Below are 7,500 nucleotides of genomic sequence, written 5' to 3'. Positions count from 1 at the left end.
ACGGTACAGTTATTACACATTAAGAATGCTCTATAACATCCTTACTGTAGTACAGTTACTGCACATTAACCACGCTCTAGAACATCATCCAGCACTGTGGTACAGTTATTGTGTGTGTGTGTGTGTGTGTGTGTGTGTGTTCAGGATGGGGTTTCAGTATGGGTTCAGAGTTTCAGTTCCACAGTTGGCGTGTGTTCGTGTTGGTGTGTGCGCTGCCGGCCATCGCCGCTCTCATCGGTCTCATGTTCATGCCCGAGAGTCCACGTTTCCTGCTGGAGGTACGGGGTCAAAGGTCAAACCTTATGCACTCAGATTCAGCCATACACACTCAGGACATTGCCAAGAGCAGCAGGGGGAAAAAACAACAGACTTCAACGAGGAAGCAGGAACAGGACAACCAATCAGCAGAGAGAATGAGTTAACAAGCACAGGAAGCAGTGACCAAATAAGGAAAGTGAAGGGCAGGCAGGGATAGATGTGTGGGACAGCATCGCTGCAGATGTGACATGTATATATAAACATATGTAAACATAAATATAAACATCTTGTTTAGATAAGAACTATAAAATGAGAATGGACCAATAAACCATGTTTAAACTGCTTTATTGTCTTGTTTTTCATCCTCCGATGCTTTCTTTCGTTTTTCTTTGCTTCTTCTGAATTAGTTTTTGTTCCCCCTGAATCACAGCATTACTTAAATCCGCAGTAATAAAGTTATTTTGGTCCGTTTCAGCACGCTAAACACGACGAGGCCTGGATGATCCTGAAGCACGTTCACGACACTAACTGGAGAGCGAAAGGAGAACCGGAGAGGGTGTTCACCGTGAGTGATGTTCTAACAGGAGCGTTTTTACGGCTCCGTTTACAGGGTTTATCACTTCACATTTTAGTCTAAACCAACGCCGGAGTTTCTGTTTACTGCACAGGTTTCTCAGATCAAGACCCCGAAGACGCAGGAGGACGAGTTTTTTGAGATTCAGACCTCCACCGGAACGTCTTTCCAGAGATGGGCGGTCCGCACCGTGACTCTTATCAAACTGGTAAACGAATCGACAGTGTTATCACGTACACCGCTGCGTGTTTTACACTCAGGACGCGTCTGACGCCATTTTTCCATCTACAGGTGTTTAAGAACGTCGTGTCCCTCTTAGCTCACGATCTGAGACTCGCTACTCTGCTCATGGCCGTTATCTGGTTTACGATGGCTTTCAGGTAAAACATGCTTTCAAGCGGTTTTAAGCGCTCTTTATTCAAAGACTTTATTTATTTCAGATTCAGTAAAAATACCTCGCGATTAACATGCTACAGTGTGACGTACAAACCCATACTGAAATAGCATAAAATTCATAATAATGATCAAATAAACACTAATTAATTATCACAAGGAGGGAAATACCAGTTAGCAAAACATCACAACAATTAGCTTGAGATTTCATTAAAAACATTCCAATTATCCAATAAGAGCTCGGTAAATACACAACGTAATTAGCATGATAATTAGCATCACTCATCCTAACACAATACACAATCCTTTAATGTTTAATGAACTCCTAACATTCTGAAATGAGCAATCGCTTTGCTGTAGTCGTAGCTATTACTGCTGCTAACTGCAAAGAAAGCGCTTGTAATGTTGCGGATTAATAACATTGGAGTTTGTGCGTTTTAGCTACTACGGATTAGCCGTGTGGTTCCCGGACATGATCAAGCACCTCCAGTACGAGGAGTACCAGTCCAAGGTGAAGAATTTCCCCAGAGAGAGAATCGAAAACTTCCACTTCAACTTCTCGCTGGAGAATCAAATCCACCGAGACGGGAAATACATCAACGACAAGTGTGTAGTAACCGAATACCGATGAACAGGAGGAGCACGATGTGTGTGTGTGTGTGTGTGTGTGTGTGTGTGTGTGTGTGTGTGTGTGTGTGTGCATTAATATGAACGTTAACATGAATATTAGCATAATCAGTGATGAACGTGAACATCATCATGAGGGTTAACACGATCATTAGCATGAGCACAAATATGAATATTAACATCATTGTTCGTGTGATCATTAACATTAGCGTTCACATTAACAGTAGTGTTCAGGGCTGTATGATTCCTTCACAGCGTTTATCCCTTCATCCTTAGTAAACCCTGGTCACAGTCCCGGTGGTTTAAACTCGGCTGCTATTTTGATTATATTTTGGGAAAAATCTACATATTCACATAAAAATGTGTTTTTAACCTTTCTGTTTAGGCCACGCCCACTTTTGTTTTAAATCCGAACACAGATAGAACACATCTCTAGCGTGCGAGTGCGTGATTACTTCATGCTCTCTCTCGCCCAGGTTTATCGGCATCGTGATGAAGTCTGTAAAGTTCGAGGACTCGCTCTTTGAGGACTGTTATTTTGAGGACATCAGGTCTACAGACACGTATTTTGAAAACTGCACCTTTAGATCCACCACCTTCAACAACACCGGTGAGGGCTAATCGTGTCGAATAATTAAAACGTGTGACGTGCGAAGAGCCCTCGGTTGAATTTCCGGTCTCGGGCCTGTAGCTGAACCGTTTGCGTGTCGTTTCCTCAGATTTGTACAAGGAGAACTTCATCGACTGCAGGATGGACAACACAAGCTTCCTCCACCCCAAAAAGGGCTGCCATCTAAACGTCGAGGAGGAGAACGATATCCTCATTTACCTGGTCAGCTTCCTGGGAAGTCTGGCTGTGCTTCCTGGGAATATCATCTCAGCGCTGTTCATGGATAAGATCGGGAGAATTAAAATGATCGGTGAGTCGATGTCAAATGAGTTCCGGATCCTGATTGGTCAGAAGGTGGTGATTAATTCTCTAGGACCGCGGTTCTGACAGTAGCGCAGGTTTATATCAATGCGCTCGTTCTGATACGTTATCGTTTCCATACTAACAGGGAAATGTACCACCTAAAAAAATAAAAAATTGCTGATATGGTGAAGGTTTCTTAAAGTAAGGAGATTGTAAGTTTATTTAACATTTATGGAAGGAGTCTCCAGTGTCAGAGTTTACGTTTTGCGGTTTCTCAGTAACGTGACAAGCTGCGTGTTGTTGTTTTTTTTTGTCTTATTAACTTGAAGAGAGAGAATAAAGTGATTCTGGTGAGGGAACGAGCGTTTATAGCTGCTATAACGTAATCGAGAACAGGAAGTGACTTGTAAATGGGTAAAACAAAAGAAGTCGAACACTCACATCATAGTATTTGTGTGTTTTCTGTGTGCAGGAGGCTCCATGCTCATCTCCGCCGGCTGCACCTTCTTCCTCTTCCTGAGTTTCAGTCAGGCGGCCATCATCGCCTTGCAGTGTCTGTTCTGTGGCGTCAGCGTAGCGGCGTGGAACGGCATCGAGGTGATCACCGTGGAGATTTACCCCGCCTCTAAAAGGTATAGCCAATGGAATCGAGGTCAAAAACCTTTTCCACACTCCTGCACTCTACCTTGACAAGCCACTACAGTAGATGGCTCGTCAGAACCAGAACTTCCATGAAGGTCAGGTTTCCAAGTCGAAACGTAAAATGTTTAGCGATTTTCTTGAGCAGCGAAATTAAAACTTTCCGGCTGTCATCGTGACTGTTAATAGGAAAACCGATTAGTGTTAGATCTCAGTAACTGCGCTACTGAATGGAATGACACACAAGTGTATGATTTGTGACACAACGCTAGTTTGTTTATTTAGTTGTGGACACAGGGTCTGTGCTGCCGTACCGCCTCCGCGGTGTGCGTTGGTTTTGCACCACACAATCACAAAGCATTCGTTTCTAACGACGTACACAAGCGGCGCTCCAAACGTCGTGGCGGCCATCTTGTGTACGCGTAGTTATTCAGTAAGGCTCCGTTCTAATCAAAGTAAAACCTCAGGCAAGATTTTATTTGATCAGTTAGCAAACATTTTACTTAGCTGAAATTATTTAAAATGAAGATGAATATGTTAAACACTCCCACCCCCCCACCCCCCCCTTGCCTTGTCTTTACAGAGCCACAGCATTTGGTGTCCTAAACGCAGTGTGTAAACTGGCGGCCATCTTGGGAAGTTCCATCTTTGCCTCATTTGTGGGGGTCACTAAAGTCATTCCCATCCTCCTGTCCTGTGCTGCACTGGTGTGTGGAGGACTGCTGGCTCTGAAACTGCCCGAAACCAGAGAGAAAGTTCTGCTGTGATGTGAAACCCCCAAACGCACACACACACACACACACACACACACACACACACACACACACACACACACACACACACACAGGCTGGCAGTAAGGAACAACTGAAACACTAGTTGAAGTCCTAATAAGAAATGTTATTAGACAGAAACAATGCCCATCTTTATCATCAATAAACTCACACACCGAGTTCACGACGTTACTCCCGGTGTCCCAGACCATCTCTGTAGATTTTAATTCAGTAATAAACATCAGGTTAAATAACATCACCTCGGACGAATCATTCACATGAACACATTTACACTTCACACTCAGACGAGATCATCAAGAAGTTTTAAACTCGATGAAAAATATATACCCGAGCCGAACAAAAGCCTAATCTATTCGATGATGAGAGTCCCAAACCGGTTAGGATGTTTTTTCCACTGCAAAAAGTACTGAAAATTTCGGCACCAGGGAGTAAATAGGACCTCATGCAGGATCTCAGGGGGCGGGGCTAACAGCACTGTTTGTATCCGATTGGTTACAACGCATAACCTCAGTAATAGGATTTTTTTTGTGTGTGTGTCTCATTGCAATTTTTCTCCCTCCATATATACACATACATGTAAATTTACTTATAAATCAATCAGTGTTCATAAATGTTTTTAATAACGTGTGCAATATTACGTTATTGTTAGTCGTACTCTATAACCAAGTTGGGAAAATTCTCTTTTTAAATTAATTATTCGTCTAACAATTCATCATCAGAACAAATGAACGAGGCATTTTATTTTTTAAACGTTTAACTCAACAACCAATCAGAGAGAGGACCGGAGCTAACCCGAGCCCTTCCGTCATGTTGGGTTTAATGAGGATGCGGTCGCTTTTACTGTCGTCATGGTGACCATTTAAATCGTCTCTCAAACTGAACCAGAACCATGTGCTCCGTTGGTTCTGGTTAGTTAAAGGTGCAGTGGAAAAAAATGATTAATTCATTCATTTTTAAAAAATTTAAAACGCCCAATGATCCTCCAGAACACGCCAAAGACTAGAAATCACAACAAATCAGAATCTAAAGACTAGCAGAATAATGACATCATGCACCTTCACGTGAACGACGCCTCCTGAGCCAGTTACGACACTTTTTTGTCACAAAACAGGATTGTTTTGTCTTTTGTGAGTTTTGTTTATGATCCTGACGTCCGTTCGATTTCCCGAAGTTTAAGCCTGAATTTTCCATCCTGTGTGTTAGACTTGACGAGGAGTGTACGCTTTGAGCCGTTTGTCCTCTCCGTAATCTGCGTTTTCATCCATCTGTAATCTCGGGTTCACGCCAGTGGCGACGTAACAAGACTGGGTGTAATTTCAGAAGGCGGAGCAACTGTCAGCCATGCAAAGTGGGCGGGGCGAGTGGAATTGAGCCGATGTGGCGACTCAGCAGGAGCAACGGACGGTGACGCACGTCTCTTCACCCAACGTTTTGGTTCCACGTTTTCATTCCTAGACACATCTCTCTCCTGAGCCTGTAGCCGAGACTCGCTCTGCCGCTACGAGCGTTTCTGGTTTGTGTAAAATCGAACAGCGTCGGTGTTTTGATGTAAATAGATGGCAGCAGTTGTCGAAGAGCAGGGACGCGCTGTACGGATGCGATTTATACGCAAGTAATTCTACTCTCTGTTGATATTCGGCGTATTTCCTGCAGAGACGACGTTCGGATAAAAGCTTCAATATGACGTAATTGTGGAGCAAATGGACGTCATGCGGTTTCGCTCGCTGTGTCGCGCGCACGGCAGCGCACGACTGGTCATTACAAACATGCACGACTTTGAGGACGGGTCATTATTTTTACTGTAATCGTGGAGGTCATAATTTCCCCCTCTCAGGATCCGAGCTCAGTGAACACTGCTTTGTGCTTTGTCTGTATTTTCTTGAATCGAGTCTTGTCCCCGCCCCTGTCCTGCCATTGGTCTATTTCCAAACGTCCTCTGATCTTCTGATCCGTGTTTCGGCTACAGGATATGATTCGTAGATTTCCTGAAATAAAAATCACGTCATTTTCACGCGTTCCGTCCTGCTTCCTCTCGCCGCACACTATTGAAAATTGTGATTAAATTTTAACAGCGCCACCTGCAGTACTGGAGCACACATACGTTTGATACAAATTGATGTGAAACCACAGAAGGTACGCGAGCTTGTACGCTCAGGAAGGTCACATCGTCTCCACATTAAGTATGCTGAGAACTTAACTTGTGGACAGAACGTGCCGAATACATCTGGCTTTTAGGAGGAGAAACAGATTTTTGTAGAGGAAGGGGTTTTTAGATACATTCTGTAGCTAGCTATGTTGGTCGTGTGCTCATATTGCACTAGCCAGGTGCTAGGAGTGAAACCATGGCAACCATTTGAGCAACACGAGGTGAAAAATGGCCACCGGTGTGAACACAGAGTAAAACTCGACACTCACCACAGTATAAATGTTAAAATCATAACTGCTGGGCTGGATTTGTTTTAATGCTCGTTTTTAAGTGTGCTGACTGTTCGCTGACGAGCCGCATGTTCGCTGCCGCCGTCTGTGTCTGCTTTTCAGTGTCGTCAAACCAAGCAAATGGCTTTGCGTGTGATTCGTGTGGCTGTAAATAAAAATCAGATGGATATATGACGCTGTGCAGAGTGTGTCTGTGAAGGCGTGAACATCAAACGACCAAAAATGAAATAGTTTGCATGATGCTAAACTGGAGGCTATAAGCTTCCATTACTTGCTACATTAGCATTGTAGCTCCAGAAGCGACTAAAGAAGCGAACTTCACGCACCGAACACATCACAACTGATCAGGTACATTTGAAATAAATGGGATGCTACTTTAAGCTAATTCAAACCGAAGAAGTTATTTAATATGGCAGATTTGCTGCAATGAGACATCGAATGCTATAAATCATTCTTTAGGTTACGCTTACAGTCATAAACTGATCACGGTTTCTTATTTTTAAGCGGTCTCTAACTCATAAAGAGACCGTTAGGACAGAAATGCTAATGCTAACAGTGAGTGAAAGTGAACAGCCTTAGCATGTCCGTTCGACGATAAACAATAAACCCTCTTCAGTCAACATTTACAAAAATCACTTCTGCTCTGTTGTGCATTCATTTCATCCATTTTTCTGGATCGGATTTGCAGTTAAAGTCTCTGTCCCGAACATTAGTACACCGTTAGCTGTTTTAGCTAAACGCTAGAAAATATAGAACCTGACACACGCAAACACATCACTGTGGTGGTTATTGCACGTTTGGAGTGTTTATACGGTTTTATACGGAGGTGTGTGAGGGGTGTGTTTAGTGTTTGTGTCCTCTTTTCAGG

The 7,500-nt window shown here is 43.4% G+C and overlaps 1 protein-coding gene across 1 annotated transcript in view; it reads left to right on the top strand.

Moving 5' to 3' along the window:
• sv2bb (synaptic vesicle glycoprotein 2Bb) overlaps window positions 1-7,500 on the top strand; it is a 23,146-nt gene that overhangs the window by 15,099 nt on the left and 547 nt on the right. The window contains exons 4-13 of the mRNA XM_017473638.3: window positions 1-3; window positions 145-278; window positions 734-823; window positions 927-1,040; window positions 1,124-1,212; window positions 1,667-1,831; window positions 2,329-2,462; window positions 2,572-2,772; window positions 3,238-3,397; window positions 3,988-7,500. The exon at window positions 1-3 is cut by the window's left edge and continues 149 nt beyond it; the exon at window positions 3,988-7,500 is cut by the window's right edge and continues 547 nt beyond it. Coding sequence (XP_017329127.1) covers window positions 1-3; window positions 145-278; window positions 734-823; window positions 927-1,040; window positions 1,124-1,212; window positions 1,667-1,831; window positions 2,329-2,462; window positions 2,572-2,772; window positions 3,238-3,397; window positions 3,988-4,171 — 1,274 coding nt within the window. The 3' untranslated portion in view covers window positions 4,172-7,500. The remainder of the gene's footprint in view (window positions 4-144; window positions 279-733; window positions 824-926; window positions 1,041-1,123; window positions 1,213-1,666; window positions 1,832-2,328; window positions 2,463-2,571; window positions 2,773-3,237; window positions 3,398-3,987) is intronic.

Source organism: Ictalurus punctatus, chromosome 8 (assembly GCF_001660625.3).
Source record: "Ictalurus punctatus breed USDA103 chromosome 8, Coco_2.0, whole genome shotgun sequence".
Taxonomy (NCBI): domain Eukaryota; kingdom Metazoa; phylum Chordata; class Actinopteri; order Siluriformes; family Ictaluridae; genus Ictalurus; species Ictalurus punctatus.
The sequence above is the reverse complement of the archived record's forward strand: the minus strand, read 5'-3'. Positions and strand labels throughout refer to the sequence as shown.